At 37.7% G+C, this 15394-nt stretch overlaps 2 protein-coding genes and 1 long non-coding RNA gene across 7 annotated transcripts; 1 reads left to right on the forward strand and 2 right to left on the reverse strand.

Moving 5' to 3' along the window:
* Positions 1–6088: 6088 nt before the first annotated feature.
* LOC148692026 (uncharacterized) lies at positions 6089–6588 on the reverse strand. Of its 2 annotated transcripts, none has more exons than XR_015954773.1 (2): positions 6457–6588; positions 6089–6303 (listed from the first exon to the last, which is right to left on the reverse strand). It is a non-coding gene; the product is annotated as an uncharacterized LOC148692026 (long non-coding RNA). The 2 variants fall into 2 exon arrangements; XR_015954774.1 differs by having other exon boundaries at positions 6384–6522.
* A 24-nt stretch (positions 6589–6612) lies between these two features.
* Positions 6613–12107, reverse strand: LOC137736848 (sucrose transport protein SUC3). 4 transcript variants are annotated; one of them, XR_015954772.1, is made up of 15 exons: positions 11561–12107; positions 11046–11111; positions 10681–10779; positions 10520–10584; positions 10351–10435; positions 10172–10205; positions 9948–10047; positions 9610–9685; positions 8589–8954; positions 8212–8355; positions 7865–8098; positions 7717–7780; positions 7580–7623; positions 7243–7394; positions 6613–7068 (listed from the first exon to the last, which is right to left on the reverse strand). XR_015954772.1 is itself a non-coding variant. In XM_068476141.2 (14 exons), the coding sequence occupies exons 1-14, from the start codon at positions 11852–11854 to the stop codon at positions 6901–6903; spliced, it is 1839 nt and encodes a 612-aa protein (XP_068332242.1). In that variant the 5' UTR covers positions 11855–12107; the 3' UTR covers positions 6613–6900. The 4 variants fall into 4 exon arrangements, 3 of the variants coding, with proteins under 3 accessions (XP_068332242.1, XP_088538647.1, XP_088538645.1); XM_068476141.2 differs by lacking the exon at positions 7243–7394; XM_088682521.1 differs by lacking the exon at positions 7243–7394 and having other exon boundaries at positions 8589–8882; positions 11561–12020.
* A 1751-nt stretch (positions 12108–13858) lies between these two features.
* On the forward strand, positions 13859–14503 carry LOC137736310 (uncharacterized). Its single transcript, XM_068475600.2, has one exon. The coding sequence runs from the start codon at positions 13859–13861 to the stop codon at positions 14501–14503; it is 645 nt and encodes a 214-aa protein (XP_068331701.2).
* Positions 14504–15394: the final 891 nt, after the last annotated feature.

The raw sequence follows: 15394 nt of genomic DNA on the forward strand, positions 1-15394 counted from the left end.
TACATTCCTTGAAGAGATATTGACCCAAAATTTGAGGTTTTTTTGTTTCCCACCCCCTTGAGATAGCCTCATACTCATAGGATGTGATTTTTCTCTTTTTATATGAGAGTTCTGCTGCCTATGACTTTTCTTTTCTTTTCTTTTTTCAATTACAAGCATTATAGATTTTTTTGGTCTTTCTTTTCTCCGTCGCACTTTACTAGAGAGTTAGGCCATCTTCAATCGAATGAGAGCTAGAGGGTTTGTTTTAGCCCTATTATCCTCCAAGAAATTAATATTTTAATAAACAGTGTCATGCCGTATTTCTTACCATTTCCAATCGAGGGGCCAAAGGGTTATAGGCTAAACATAGCCTTGTAACAAAAAATCATCTCCAACCGAGGGGGCCAAAGGGCCAAACATAATTTATTATTTTAATTGATTTAATATGGTTACTTAAATTAAACTACCTCAATAGTTTTTCCAGATGGAATGTCAATAATTTTTCGAGTTGGAATCTCAATAATTTTACGTCTCAAATTTCGAGTGTCACGTGCCACGGAGGCGTTTAAGTTTTATGTTGTTAAATGTTTTTTTTTTAATGTTGTTTAAGTTTCATGTTGTTAAATGTTTTTTTTTCAATGTTGTTTAATATTGTTTAATGTTGTTTAAGTTTGATGTTATTTAATGATCTTCTATATTGTTTAATGGCTTAGGTAGTTATAGGAAAAAACTTAGAATTTTTTATTTTTTATTTTTTAAATTTTATCACAAAAAAAAAAAAAAATCAAATCCAACGGCTAACTGACGTCAGCTAGCCGTTGGATTCAAATTTTTGGGCCGGCCCGTGGCTGGCTGGCTCCTTTAGGCCAGCCGGTTAATCTGTTTTCCCTTTTTTGGCTCGGTGGGCCCCACGAATCCTTTGGCCTAGCCTTCGGTTGGAGATGGTTTTCGTGTCATTTCGAGCTATTTTCAACCCTCTAGCTGGATCGGTTGGAGATGACCTTAGTTGTGGGAGTAGAGTTGTTATGTCACTATGAATACGACTGGAAAAATTTGAGAGGCATTGACAAAAGGCATGCATATGTGTGTGTGTGTATATATATTACTTTTTTTTCTTGATATGCTTATGGTCAAAAGTTGATAATCAAGGCAATATGTCCATCTTTACAAATTCAAATTTCATCACTCTTAATAAACGAGAGTATTTTCAAATATTGCTTTGTCAAAAATAAAAAAGAAGAAAAGTGTCTTCAAGACTATTTTTATTGAAAATATGACTTTAGCCCTTGGAACTTAATTTTCTCTACATAAAATCCGACGTAAATTTTTTGCTAAAGAAAAACCCATTGATTAGACTCCATGTAAACAAATTCAATAATTATGTTTTACTTTACCCATTTAAAATTTTTTGGATGCCTAAAACACCCTTATTGAATGTTTAATGTACACAATTAATTCTATACAAATTGTAAGGGAGAATTAATGATTTTACAAAAATAATATTTTGCATATAAATGTAGGGATTTGTTGGTTAGTTTGGCTCTCGAATTCCAATTTACCATTACAACATGTCCATATTATATATAGGTAAATTATTGTACTTTAAAATATATAAAAAAAATTATTGTCAAAGTAAAAATATATAAATTAAAGGAGATAAAAACTTGCAGGTAAATTAATTTTAGGACAAAGAAAAAGAAAAGAACCAGCTATAGGTAAATTATTTACATATACAGTCAAGATATTTGATTCACATAAAAAACATAGGTAAATCACGTGTGCATAATTTACCTACTATTATTGAAATTTATCTACTATTATATTAATTTACCTACTTGCATAATTTAGGAAAAATGCCAACAAAACATGAGAATATTATTTGCATATATCATAGGTAAATTGCCAAAAGAAATATGACAATATTTTGTTTATATACTATATGCAGACTATAGTGCAATGTTATTTATATAGGTAAAGTAGGGACGTTTAACTATTATATATAAGAATAATAATTACATCGAATAATAATATAGTCATTATTTAAAGTAATGCACTAGATTGTTGTAGAGATAAAAAATAAATAAATAGAAAAAACGTCAGGATGATTAATTAGATTTTAAGGCCCTTGATTGAAGCTAATTTTCAAGTGTGGGTTGTGGCAAAAATTGTAAATAATTTGTATTAGTAGGTTACTTATATTCTTTTGTGGCAGTTTATTTGATTTTTGGGTTTTTGTTGGATGTTTAATTATATATGGGTTTATGTTTAAAAATCTTGATTTTTTAGGACCAATATCTAATGAACCCTTATTTTTACAAGGGGGAATGGAAACTTTTAAACTAGCTTTGATTCGATTGTGAATTAAAGGGAAAATTCAGGTGGTTCATGTCTATGCTGGACAATGTGAAGTGGGTGAATTTGGAGAGAAAAAGAAATGTCCCTCTTTTTGGACTCAAAGGAGATTGTTGGGGATGGATTGAACTTGGGCGTCCTAGAAAAAGTGAAAGCACTTTGGGTTTCATCAGAAAAAGAATAAAGCATATATATGATTGATGATTTCAGTTATGTAAAGGCAATGATCAAACCAATTACTTGAGGAAAAAAAATGGAAATGAGTTGGCGATCGAGAGCGAAAGAGAGAGAGAGGGAGGGGAGGCAGGAATGAAGGGGATGGGGTCCAAAGAGAAGGGGGCAGGGTTTGCTACCTAACCCACCAACAGGTATCGTGGGTTAGGACGAAGCTCTCTCGCTGCTAGCACTGCTCACTCCTCACCTCATCTCTCTCTCTCTTTCTCTCTCCTGCACGCCGCTGTGAATTCAAGTGAAGGGTTCAGTACGTACTGAAAGTGAAAACGAAAGGTTCTTGTCGTAAACCCTACTACTAGGGCTAAGAGCTGGTCAGTTTTGTCTTTGTGCACCCATCATAATCTTAGTATATACCCCCATATATATGCATATACTTACATATGTATATATACAGATCTATATATATCAACTCTCTCTATCTATATATATCTCACCACTGTTCATCTCTCTTGATTTGTTCAGCCACACCACCTCAATTTCCATATGGGATATGTCATCATCCCTCCACCGTCCACCCCTTCAATTGGAAACTTTCAACATCATCTTTATATATCTGTGCATATCATATAGTTAATAATTACGTATAGTAACAGTAGTATTTATACAACCACTAGTTCTTATAATTTATGGTAGGAAAACTTTACAAATTTTTACTCTTGATCATTTTTCACCCCTTTTTCACCTTGACACGTACAAGTCTACTCATACCGATCGAAAATTACCTAGTTGCTAAATAGTGTGTGGGACTCGGCGGCAGCAAGCACGCAGCTGCATGCATGAACATTTAAGGTGTGGGACTAGATTCTTTAAATAATTTTGTCAAACTCCAAGTGTACGTAAAGGGTTGAAAGGACTTGTACAAAGTTAATATTGGAAAATGGAGCTGCGTTGCTCTTTCTGTGCATTAAAAGGAATCGGCAACTAGCGTATCAGCTGGAAAGGATAACAAAGAGAGAGGGCAAGGAAAGCATAGCCCTTCACGAGAAGGATTTCATGGTATGAGACATCATAACGGCGGTGCAGTCAATATTTCAAAAAGAACTAGCGGTTCATTACTAATGGACTAATCGTCGTATTATTCTCAAGTTAGCCACATGATAGCCCAATAGATATGAGGCTTTCTCACAACAAGATCTTAAACTAATTTGAAACAAAATCACTTATTGTAATATATACTATATTACATTCTTCAACATACTTATGTCATGTAAATTACTTCGAATAAAAAGGGATATTATTACCTACTTCTATTCATCTTCTGTTCTTTTTCCCATTTTATCATAAATTCTATATGTTGGGAAGACCGCTTCCTTAACATAAAAATTCAAATTATTGACAACAACAGAAAGAAAAAAAGCACAGAAATGTAAGAAGGTGAAGCAAGAGGGACCCATGAAATAACTAAAGTATCTATCCATGCATAGTGATATACGATTTGAACCAATTGACATTTGTCTGATCGGACGTCATTCAATTTGATTAAGGTACCGCTTCTTAATTTCTTGTTAGCAACTTAGCATGCATGATATGATACACTGATAAAATCATATAACCCAGCTTTTCATTCATCGGTAAATTAAGGAAAATATGTACTTATCAAATCTTTAACTAATCTAGTAAATAATAAAACACTAGAGATTATTACATGCATGGAGATGGGGCTAGATTGTGACGGCCAAACATATTTATTCCAAGTGGATGGAACTTGTTTTTAGAAGTAAACCCAATAATTATGAGTCGTTGATGCATAGATGCTTAAATACAAAAGAATTGGCCGGAGCATCCACATGTCAGGCTACCTGATTGAAGATTTGAAAGAGCATATGTAGTGTAGAATAATAGTGATGATGGGAAATGAGGTGCCACTAGTAACATTAAATAACATAAACAGTTGGTTTAATATTTGGCAAAGACAAGAGAGTGTAGGCTGCTAAATCACATGCCTGGATTAGAATTGAGTTGTGAGTGGTTGCAGTGGGGGTGTGCTGTGCCTGTGTGCCCACAAATCCAATGGAATGGGGTGGATATCACATCCATGCATGTTCCCAAATTCCTTAATTTAGTACCCGAATAATATTACCTATATCTATCTGTTTTGTTTTTCTTTATTTTATTAAATCCATAGAAAATTAGAGAAATTAGAAGAAGAAAAAAAAAAAAAAAAAAAGAGAGAGAAAAGGAGATAACAACCGGGCGAGTGTTTTTGGAATAAAGAAGTTGCTGAATCTTCTCCTCTCCACATGCGCTCATAGGCTTCTGCTCTCTTCATGTGCCCTTCTCTTCCATTGCTTGACGTCACTCCTCTCTCTCTCTCTCTCTCTCTCTCTCTCTGCATGCATATGTATCCTTCTTTAGAAATTACAAGATTTTATCTTGGGAGCATTTTTACTTGCCACCATAATTATGGTATATACTCACCATATTTTTAATTATCCACACGTTTCTTTTCACTTAATTCTAATTCATTTTCACATTAAATGTTATTTTTTTAATTTAAAAAATAATAATCAAAATTAAGTGAAAAGACGTAAATAATTAAGTATATGATGAACGTACACCATAATTTATGGTGATGAGCAGAAATATTCCCTTTTATCCTTTTCTTTTATGTGTTGAATCTAATTGTTATATTTTTAGAAAAACTAATGAAAATAACTTGAAAATTTTGAGTTTTAAAAATAAAAACAAAATTAAGGGTAAAGTAAATAATACCATATTTAACTTTTTAGTGTAAAAATATAATTTTTCGATAAAATGAACAATATCAGAAGTTTTTAATTAAAGTTCTTTATATTTTTAGGATTTGCTTTTTGGGCAGAGGAGATACGCATAGTGATTCCTCAACCACTCATGCTTAGCTCAAAATTAAGTCTCGCACTTTGACACGTCAGCAATTTGATAAAATTACAAAGTTCACGGATCAAGTCATCCGAACTTTTCAAATTTAATTTATCGATCCTTGAAATCCGGAGCCCTAATAATTTTTTTTGAAGGAAGTGCAGGAGAGGATCTCTTTCCAATTACAAAAACTAGAATTACATCAAACGTGTTAGGTGGCTCCCAGTCTTTTCTGATCTAGGGATTGAGGTGGGGACAGTGATTCATCTGAGCCGTCCATTTCGCTGGTTGCCTGATGCTGAAGTGAGACGCTACTAGGCAGAGCATGGACGTGGCACACATCTTTATTTCGTATTTTTTAATCTTAGCAATTGCAAGCCCAGGCATGCGTTGCCCTAACAAACCAAACTAGGTGTACCTGCTAATTAATTATAATTAATACGACTAATACATTATTAATTAGGGGAAACATTTGGTGAATCGGTTTGAGATTGAGATGCCACACTAGCATTACAATCTAGTGATCTATACAGCATGAGACTGAAACCTGGTTTGGTACTGAGGTGATTCTGAAAAAAGCTGGTATCAAAAAAAGCTGAGAGCTATTTTTGTATTTGGTAAACATTCAGCTTCAGCTTTTTTTCACAGTTTTGGATGAAAAAAAGCCAAAAACAAGAAGCTACAAAACCCAGCTTTGAAAAATCGGTTTTTTTTTCACATCTGTTTTACATAAAAGTTTACCAAACACTATAATACTGTTTTTTTTTTTCAAAAGCACTTTTACAATAAAGTTTACCAAACACTCTGCTGCTTTATTTCACAGCCGCTTATTCTCACAGCACACCAGAATCAGCTTTTTTTCAAAGCACAGCAATACCAAACCAGCCCTGAGACGACCTTGAAAAGGAAATAAAGGATGATTAGACTAAAACAAACCCACCACTTAACCTCCATCAACATCATATGAACTCATTTACCCGTGTCTCTTGATTGTATATTATCATGAACTTTTAATCAAAACAACGTTTACTTCCATCAAATTCGGGTTACCGGGAATGGGAAAGTAGTGGTAGCCACCGGCCACTTTAGGTCAGGCTTGCCGGAACCCGGCCACAACATACTTGCTGCTTTATACAAGGCAAAAACCAAAGTCTTATGAAATATACACATATCCAATCGTAAAGTGTTAATCGGATGAGGAGGAAGTGAACAATTTTCCGAGCGCGGCATTGACATTATATGCATGTATGTAATATCCTTTTCAATGTAACTGACAATATACACTCTACATAAGAAGTGAGGCAAAAAAAATGAATGAATTTACGGAATGGGTAATTCGGTTGGTAAGTGTAATACGTACGCATAATTCCAGCGCCAGAGCCAGAGCAATCTCTTGGAGAGCAAATGCTCATGCATGGTTGAATCGTACACGGGGTGGTCATCATCTGATGAGCTGCTTCTGTCATTAGCCGATCAGGTGAACTACTTCTGTCATTACCCAAAATGAAAACCCGTTGAGTTGAAAGAACTCGATAGATTTGGTAGTCTGCGAGCTGCGATAATGCCACCAGCAAGGGCAGCGAAGGAGGCCAAAACAAAGGCAGGTATATTTCCTCCCCCAAATAAAGCATCCCATGGCCCCGCACCAAGAGACACAATCATCTACGCAATATCAACAAGGAACATGAAATCAGCACTACCAAACTGGAAGAAGAAAAAGTTCTAAACAAAAAAGCTATGAATTGTCTGTCCATGAAACGGGAGGGGCAGGAATAAGAAACAGGTTTATCCAAATGCAGATATCAGGACCCAGGTTACACCGCCACACTACCAGACCTGATCATAGGCTTGACCTTGCTCCAAACTTCTACGTCACTTTTGTCGGGTTCAGGCCGGGCCTATTTAGAATTTGGCACTCTCCAAGGCCAAACCTGGCCCATGATCAGGTCAAAATTTTGCATACGAAATAAGAAGCCTGGTTCTGAAATCTTACCATGAGAAAGTAAGTTAAAAGGGGGTCGGAGAGAAGGAAAACGTATATATGCATGTATACCAAGCACAGTGACGGTGAATTGTATCACATGAAACAAAAAAGATCCAACAGACAACAGCCTGCAGCATAACATAATTGAGCTAAACAAGTGATAGAACAGGAATAGTGCATGCTAAATACCTGTGGAACAACAATTGCAAGATTCAAAACTCCAATAGCCAATCCTGCACAAGAGTAAAAACATGTGAGAATTCAAATCACCAAGTTCAGTAAGAACAGAAATAAGTTGCTAGATTCAGAGAAAAAAACACACAAACCTTGGCCACCACCTGCGTCAGCAGTCAACTCTGCTGTAACGGAAAAGGGAACGCTGTAGGTAATCTGCAACACAGAACATACTCAGCGCTTTGCATACTTAGGGGTAGCTAGAAAATGGACATTTACTACAGGAACACTAATACTCACAGCAAGAGGGAAGCCAAGAAGAGCAAAAACAATCAGGGAAGCAATCCTGATACTTTGATTCCCCCCAATTACATGTTCAATCCCTTTAGAATACTCTCCAACAGATATCAAACTTATGATAGCGGTGCCTGCCATGCAGGCAAACACAATAAAATTACTCATTGCCCACACTAGTCTTGCACCCATCCGCTGGCACATTGGCTCAATTAGGAAAGAACTGATGCCAAGAACAACCTACGCCCCAGAAAAAGAGAAGCTTAAATTAAAGGTTGCTTGATAGTATTTGAATTACGTATGAGAAATAAATTTTGGAAATCAAGTTTTGGTTCTCAATTTTGAGTTCTTACTGAATTCAATAATAGACCGAATGCACCTTCTCTGACACCCTGATCATAAGCTTGTACTTTGGCTGAGTTCCCATTCGGATCCCCATGATATACTTCTCTACCCATCCAATCCGTATCAAAAAGAAAGAATGGAAACCAGGACAACTGCATGTAAGAATTTAAACGAATATAAGTTCAAAACAGAACTTCGTAATGGCAACAAACACTCAGAAATTCTAATGGTACCAAATATGAGAAAACAGAAATCAGCAAAAATGCTATTAAAAAGGGTGAGATGGAAAGGCTCATGCAAAATAACAGTGCCACATACCCATGTAAGAGCCATAACAATTAGCACTGAAATGGAAAAGCTTGTGCAAAATAACAGTGTCACATACCCATGTAAAAGCCATAACAATTAGCACTGAATGCATCGCTGGTGGTAAATGCCTTAAACTGGTCAATAGATTGACTAACACTGCTCCAGGTCCATCATTAAAATCACCATTCTTATCTTCCTCAACTTTTGAGATGGCCTCCTTTAGATTCATATTCCCTTCATAGTCAGTTCTGCTTCCATTTGCTTTATCGATAACTTGCTTATCATGCTTTAACTTCGAAAGCTCAAGACGACTTTGTTGGGGATTTAGTTGGGGATCCTCCAATAAAGGAGCAGAATCTGATAAAGGATTCTGCTGATACGTAGTGAGTGGAACCTCCTCAGCAAAAAATATGGTAACAAGCGTACACAAAGTGAGAAAGATCTGCATACATAACAAACTTATTATCTAGAGTTGTACAGAGTACAATACACCACATGCCTCAGCACCAAATTGCAACACTAGAAGTTCTCATTTGAAAGTGAAATGAACTCATGAACAACTCTATGCCTTAAATTCCCAAAAAAAAAAAAAGGAAAATTTCAGAAACTTAAATAAATAGATCGATATGATTTCTTTCACCAACCAACTATACACTTGATGTAAGCATATCATACCTACCTCAGTTAATAAACTCAATATACATCACATTGACAAGAGCAGCCAAAACTTATATTACTTGTCCCAGACATTGAAAAATATCATAATCTGGGGCCATCTTATAAGAAATACACCATCTAGTGAAACAATGATTAGTGGCTACGCAATTTAGCTCAGCATAACAAGCCAACTGCAAGTAGGCAGTAGTTAATTGGAATCTTCCATTCATGATTAAGCTAATAAAAATATATAGCAAATCAGGAAAGAAGTCATAGAAATAGATGGTACAATTCATGGATTTCAAGCTGCATTATTGAGATAGAAGCAGGATTGCTGACAGAATTGTCAATCATTAAGCACCCAAAAGAAATTAGTATAATTCAAACAGTAGAAGATGACTTCATAAATACATGCACTTCTGTGCATGCTGGTAACTCACCACTGCAATAAGAAATGCTGCTTTAAGATTTCCACAGGCTTCACAGCAAGCTCTACTCAACAAGAAAGGAAACCATCTGCCACGAAACAAAATTGTCAGACAAAGAAACCGCCCCTAGAATTTGAGATGCAAACTATAAGTCTATATTATGTGGTAAAAAAAGAGCAGAATTCAGTGATTGCAAACTAAGTTTGATTAGTTTCAGATGGCATAAAAAGGGTTTAGTATAAGGGTGATGAGAAGTATATACAAGGACTTTAAAGTCCTAAGCAAACACATGCCACTGCACAAAAATATCCCATAAAAAAAGCAAGAAAAACATATTTGAGGAGTTTCACCTGTGCCAATTTCCACTTGCACCAGCAGAAAATCCTAGGATGTTACCAAAGGCCATCCATGAGCAAAACACAGCATTTGCAGTATTGCGTTGCTCGGGGCCTAGAATATAGTTGTGACACAGCATATTATGTTTAGACAAAGTATTACATACTTTAAATTTTATGAATAAATAAAAATTAACATAAATGTAACTAGTTCTATGATAGCTTGGGGCGAAAGTCACCTGCTAGATCAGCCAGAAGAGCACGAGCTGGTCCCTACAAAAATTACAAGCTACACTTTATTCTGAGACATAAGTAGCATTATACTAAAAAGTTTGATTTTTTTTCATCAGGAAACTACAGTGTAATCTGTTTTACATTGTGATTGAATCAAACACACTGATAGCCTTAGAAGCATTACCTGCACTGTATTGTTGGCAAGATCCAGCAACCAAAATCCAATAATAAAGACAAAAGCTGCCCTTGTCCGGGTACCTTTGAATGTGCTGCATTGGCTCAAATGATTTAGCTAACAGTTAATGAGATTTTATAATATAAAACACAAAGAATCAACAGAAGGCAACAAAAACCTGCAATGCTCCTTTGTATCTCCTAATAAATATCCAACGTCTGCAGAAAACCCGATTAACACCACCTAAATTACAAGACTTAGTTTAGCAAAAAAAAGGTATGCACCAATTAATCTAAGATATAATGGTAAAGTACAAAAATAAAAACTCTCCGCACTTACGGAAACTGAAATCATGAGAGATCCCGCAAGAATGAAAGGGCGCCTTCTTCCCAATTTTAAACAGCATTTGTCACTCCAAATACCAACACAAGGTTGAACCTGAAGAAAATAAAAGTTGAGATAACTGAAGGAAAGAAAATGTTTAAAAAATATCCAGATAGCTTCAACCCTAACCCTCCCAGCATATCCCAGTAGCCAAAATAATCGTGATGGCGCATGCACCAACAGTAGGCTAGAATAAAATCGCCCCATTAGGAGATATGTTTGTGCCCCATCAAATAGACCAACACGATTATAAAGGTTACAACATATATGTTACAATCAAAATTGTTGAAAATTGTTGGAAACTAGCCGCCGTCGATTACCACAAGGCCTGTAATAGGGCCGCAAAGCCAAATAAATGAAGAAAATGCATGCCCTATTCCGAGTGTCTGCATAAAAATTCAAACAGTGGATATTAACCAAACAAGCTTTCAATAATCCAAAATTAGCACAGGGATTTGTAGTAGATCAAGAAACGATATGAATTGCGAAGATTAAAAAAGAAAACATGATAACTAACGCAGTTCGGGTTAATCAACAACGGATTTCCATATTAACAGTAAGATTGCATTCCATATTCGGAATACACTACATTATCATCTTCGTTTTCATTTTCCAGTGCAGAATGTACCAATCGAAGATTGCGAAAATATTTCATGTTCACGCATTACATTAACAGAAAAATAAATTAGTCTACAATCTTATGCAGTGTGACTCAAACTACAGAATTTGAAATTAAAACTATACAGTAATCTACTAAATGGTAGATATTATACAGTCAATTACACAACAATACATAAAAATTGATTCTTGACATGCAACAGATTCAAAACCTAACCTGTATATAGGGAGTTAAAAGCGAAAGCTGCAACGCCCAACCGAACTGTACGCCGGCGGCGACCGTGCAGCTCAGAATAAGCGTCAAAAGAGTATTGTGTTTGTGTCCGGGCTGACCCGACGGCGAGAGGCCGCCGCCGCCACCCCCATTTGGAACCCTAGGGGAGGAAGACGTAGACGAATTGAGGTCGATACGATGAAGAGGCTCGTCCGTCACCATCATTTCCACTTCCGCCTCCCTCCTCAGGTTCCTGTACGGCACCCGGATGGACTCCGAGTCCGTCCTCCCCGCCATCGCGACTCGGTTTCACTCACTGAGTAACGGCCGCGAGCAAGAAGCTCAATTTCCCGCGCATTAAACAGCAAAACGGTGCGGATCAAGGTTTTTGCATGTAGATCGGATTCCGGCGTCAGAACTGCGAAGGATCAGACACTTGCAGGTGTGTCAAATTTGGGCGGGTGTGCGAGCGAAGAGTCTGATCGCAATTCGGTGGCAGATTTAGCGTGCACCGCAGCACCATGAGGACTCCTACTTCGGCGCCTGCTTTCGGTTTATCAGCTTTATGGGCCCCCGCCAATTTTGAAAGGCCCAGTGAAGGATACGGCGTGGGCCTAACTCGCGTGATTCGGACTTAAACATAGGCCTGGCATTTTCAACCGGATCCGTTAAAATTAGTATTTGGAGAGGTGATAAACGGGTCGGATGGTTAACGGGCCAACCCGTTAAATAACGGGTCATTTTGGATGAACTGCAAAACCCGTAACCACCCGTTAACATCCGTTAAGACAATAGCCGGCAAGCAGAGTCAGGTTCCGTCGAGAGGTGGAGGAGCTCTATGGCTTGGGTCAGCGCAAGTTCTAGATGTTGGAAATCAAATCATAGAGAAATCCCCACGATTGTTGTAATCATCTTCTTCTACGGGTCAACACCTTATTAGCTCCTAAATTAGATTAGAAGAATTCTCTTTCCTAATTTGGCTAAATGTAATCAGTATATATTTGCATATCCTTGTACAATTATAATCAATCAAAGAAATTCAATCATTCCAAATCGTCATATTATAACTAAATTAAGACTAGAAGCGTGGTGAAGGAGCCGGCGTTCTCCGGCACTATCATGAGTCGATGGATTTCTTCTCGGAATTGGAGGGACTCGAGCTCGGGTCCTGATTAAGTGGATTCGGGTACGGTTGCTCCGGTTGGTTCCATTGAATTAGGCGGCAAATTGAACTGAAACAGAGCTCAATTCCGTGGCAAATTCCCAAAATTTTCAACTCAGACATTGTCGTCTCAAACTGTTCTTCCAGCTGCAGACTGCGAATGTGTAATCAAGTTGTCACACATTGTCATCTCAAACTCGATCTGCAGACTGCGAATTCATTCTACGGCGGCTTGAGTAATCTCTATTAGTCATGAGTCAATATTAGGAAAAAATGGAATGTAAATAGTAGGAGTACTTTATTAAGTAGGTTGTTTATAAGCTTTATTTAGTTTCCTAGTTGAACACTGATTGTATATATATATATATATATTTTTTTTTTTCTAAAGAAGCAATATAAAAAAAATTCCCGTAAAAGTTCTATTTGGTATCAAGAGCGCCGAAACCCTAGTTTTTCCGCTGTGCTTGGTTGACTGTTTTTCTGCAAATTTTCTGCAGAAAACAGTGGTACCGTGTGTGTGTGTAATCTTGCTGCGTGTGCAGCAGTGTGGGTGGTGCGTTTTTTCTGCAATTTTTCTGCAGCAAACAGTGTTGCTGTGTGTGTGTGGTATTGCTGCGTTTTCTGCAGTGTTTTCTGCAATTTTTCTGCAGCAAACAGTGTTGTTGTGTGTGTGGTATTGCTGCGATTTCTGCAGTGTGGTTTTCTGCAGTGTTTTTCTGGAGTGTTGCCGTGTATGTGTGGTAGTGATGCGTGGGTGTGCTGTGTTTTTATGGTAGTGTGGTGAATCTCAGTATCAGTCTTGCTTTTTTTTTTTTTTTTGTGAGTAAAGTCGAATGGCATCAGAAGGAGGCAGTGGCATGTTGAAGTTAGAGGGCAGTAACTCAACCAATAATCCAGTATTAAATCCGGTTGTTATTCAGAGTGATGCATCTGCTGTACCAAATACCGTGAAATTAAATGGATCAAATTATCCTCTTTGGTCCAAAGTTTTGGAGATGCACATTGCTGGACGCGGTAGGAAGGGCTTTGTGACTGGGAGCACCAAGGAACCTGCTGAGAATAGTGCTGAGTATGAGACGTGAGAGACAGGGAATGCAATAGTAAAAGGGTGGTTGATCAATTCCATGGAACCTGCTATCATGGGATTTTTTATTCACCTGTGTACCGCTAAAGAAATTTGGGAAGATGTGGCTCGGACTTATTATGATGGCTCAGATATTTCTCAGATTTATGAATTGAAGGTTAAATCGTTCAGACTTCGTCAAGAGGGCCGGCCAGTTGGCGTGTATTATGCTGATCTCAAGTTCGTTTGGCAGGAGTTAGATCAACGGAGACCAATCAAGATGGAATGTGTTGTGGATCTCAAGACACTTCGAGAAGAACATCAAATTGATCGTGTGTATGCTTTTTTGGCGGGTTTGGATGATGTGTTTGATAAAGTGCGTAGTGATATTTTACGTACTCAACCCCTACCATCTGTTGAGGAGGTGTTTTCTATTGTTCGGCGTGAAGCTCAACGACATGCTACTATGATGGGTGGAAATAATAATCACGGAGGGTTGCCGTCCATGGCCATGATCTCTCGCCCAGTTGGTGTTTCTCGTTCTAGTAATTCTTCTACTCGATCTTTCAATTCTCGTCCCTTCAACCGAGAAAATAAAGATGATTTGAAGTGTACTTTTTGTGGACAAACCCTTCATACCGAAGATACATACTTTACTAAGTATGGGGTGCCTGATTGGTTTCCAGAATTAAAGAAAAAATTGCGTGCCAAGGAGCGTTGAGCAGCCGGGTCCAGTGGAGGTCGTGCCTCCCTTGCTACGGCCACACCAACAGTCCAGGAAGCCGTGCCTAGCCCAAGTGACTCTAGTCACAATTTGTTGACTCGTACTCGAGGTGACTCGTCTTCAGACACAGGTACCGTGGGACGTGTTCTCTTAGCCTCCGAAATTCAGCACCATACATATTGGATTCTGGACTCTGGGGCAACTGATCATATGACATATGATAAAAATATGTTTCAATACATGACTACATCTCACAGAAAAAATATCTCAACTGCCAATGGTACTTTGGCACCCGTGTGTGGTGTCGGCACTGTGCATCTCACCCCGTCACTTCCCTTACATCATTGCTTGCTTGTTCCTTCTTTATCCCATCACTTGTTGTCCATACCACAGGTTATTGAACAATTGGATTTGTTGTTCTAATGTATCTGTCATTTTGTCTACTTCAGGATATTCAGACCAAAGAAATAATTGGGCGTGGCACTAAGAGAGAGGGGTTGTACTATGTGGACGACGTTGTTTCTGGCAGAGCTAATGCAGTTCGAGCGTCCCGGTCTAGTAATTTACAAGAAGTGTGGTTGTTGCATCGTCGGTTAGGGCATACATCTTTTTGGTATTTACGACATATGTTACCTAGTCTATTTAGTGGAATAAATGAATCAGACTTACATTGTGAAGTATGTATTCTTGCTAAAAGCCATCGTGCTTCGTTTCCTCCTAGTATGAATAAAAAAGCTTTACCATTTGCACTTGTGCACTCGGATGTTTGGGGACCCTCCCCTATTGTTACTTCTTCTGGGATTAAGTGGTTTGTTACGTTTGTGGATGACTGCACTCGTATGACGTGGCTGTATGTGTTAAAAAATAAAAGTGATGTTGGTATGGTAT

Source organism: Pyrus communis, chromosome 13 (genome assembly GCF_041283825.1).
Source record: "Pyrus communis isolate YQ-2024b chromosome 13, ASM4128382v1, whole genome shotgun sequence".
NCBI classification, from domain to species: domain Eukaryota; kingdom Viridiplantae; phylum Streptophyta; class Magnoliopsida; order Rosales; family Rosaceae; genus Pyrus; species Pyrus communis.

Bases quoted from the DNA above. Each gene is read 5' to 3' on its own strand.
- LOC137736848 (XM_068476141.2), bottom strand. From the start codon at position 11,854: ATGGCGGGGAGGACGGACTCGGAGTCCATCCGGGTGCCGTACAGGAAC. The intron at 10,048-10,171 runs GTGACTTTCGCC...ACTATATTCTAG, and splicing joins TCTTCTGGCTGATCTAGCAG to GCCCCGAGCAACGCAATACT. The intron at 8,955-9,609 runs GTGAGTTACCAG...TTATGTATGCAG, and splicing joins CAGCATTTCTTATTGCAGTG to ATCTTTCTCACTTTGTGTAC.
- LOC137736310 (XM_068475600.2), top strand. From the start codon at position 13,859: ATGGGATTTTTTATTCACCTGTGTACCGCTAAAGAAATTTGGGAAGAT.